Below are 1148 nucleotides of genomic sequence, written 5' to 3'. Positions count from 1 at the left end.
CAGGGATGATTTAATTGTGATGTTTGATTTCACCAAAAAGAATTACAGACTTAAGAAAATTTTAAGTAGTATAATATGGGAATTCTCTCTTCTCAACAAGTGAGTCTCAGAGTACCATGATGTTGCTCTAAGTGTTAAGCTATATATTCATTATGTCATGTTCAATTATTCAAATATCCCTGTCTTCTCAGTCCCTCATTATGTTGGTCAACAATACCAGTGCTCAGCTTCTGACCTTCCTCCTGACGGGTATCCCAGGCTTGAGAGCAGTCCAGGCCTGGATCTCCATCCCTTTTTGTCTCCTGTATGTCATCGCCCTGTCTGGGAACAGCATGATCCTCTTTGTGGTCCTCCGTGAGCAGAGCCTCCATGAGACCATGTATTATTTTCTCTCTATGCTGTCAGCCACAGACCTGAGCTTGTCCCTCTGCACACTTTCCACTACCCTTGGTGTCTTCTGGTTTGAAGCTCGAGAGATCAACTTAAATGCTTGCATTGCTCAGATGTTCTTTCTCCATACCTTTACTTTCATGGAGTCTGGGGTTCTGCTGGCCATGGCCTTTGATCGTTTTGTAGCCATCTGTGACCCACTGAGGTACACCATCATCCTCACCAATGCCAGGACTGCCCAGATCGGGGTGTGCATGTTGATAAGGAATGTTGCTGTCATGTTGCCCGTTGTGCTTTTTGTCAGGAGGTTGTCCTTTTGCAGTTCTGTGGTCCTTTCACATTCTTACTGCTACCATGTTGATCTCATCCAGCTCTCATGCACAGACAACAGAATCAACAGCATCCTTGGCCTGTTTGCACTCTTCTCCACGACAGGATTTGACTGCCCTTGCATCTTGCTTTCCTATGTCCTGATCATCCGGTCTGTCCTCAACATGACTTCCTCAGAGGGGCGGTGGAAAGCCTTCAACACCTGCATATCCCACATCAGTGCTGTTGCCATCTTCTACATTCCTCTCATCAGCTTGTCACTTGTTCATCGCTATGGACATTCAGCACCTCCATTTGTCCACACCATCATGGCTAATATCTTCCTGCTCATCCCTCCAGTGCTCAACCCTATCATCTACAGTGTGAAGACTAAGCAGATCAGAAAGGCTGTTGTTAAAGTCTTAATTCAGAAGCAGCTGCAAATCTAA

At 45.6% G+C, this 1148-nt stretch overlaps 1 protein-coding gene across 1 annotated transcript; it reads left to right on the top strand.

Annotated features, from left to right (window-relative positions):
* The first annotated feature begins 200 nt into the window (after positions 1–200).
* OR51F2 (olfactory receptor family 51 subfamily F member 2) lies at positions 201–1148 on the top strand. The gene has a single exon (XM_070426803.1). The coding sequence runs from the start codon at positions 201–203 to the stop codon at positions 1146–1148; it is 948 nt and encodes a 315-aa protein (XP_070282904.1).

The sequence above is a fragment of the Myotis yumanensis genome, unplaced genomic scaffold (genome assembly GCF_028538775.1).
Source record: "Myotis yumanensis isolate MYYU_CA2020_CCGP unplaced genomic scaffold, mMyoYum1.0.hap1 SCAF_10, whole genome shotgun sequence".
Taxonomy (NCBI): Eukaryota; Metazoa; Chordata; class Mammalia; order Chiroptera; family Vespertilionidae; genus Myotis; species Myotis yumanensis.
Note: the sequence above shows the minus strand (reverse complement) of the source record. Positions and strands in the feature narration are given on the sequence as shown.

What these genes read in the sequence shown, in the direction of transcription:
- OR51F2 (XM_070426803.1), top strand. Translation starts at nt 201, where the DNA reads ATGTTGGTCAACAATACCAGTGCTCAGCTTCTGACCTTCCTCCTGACG.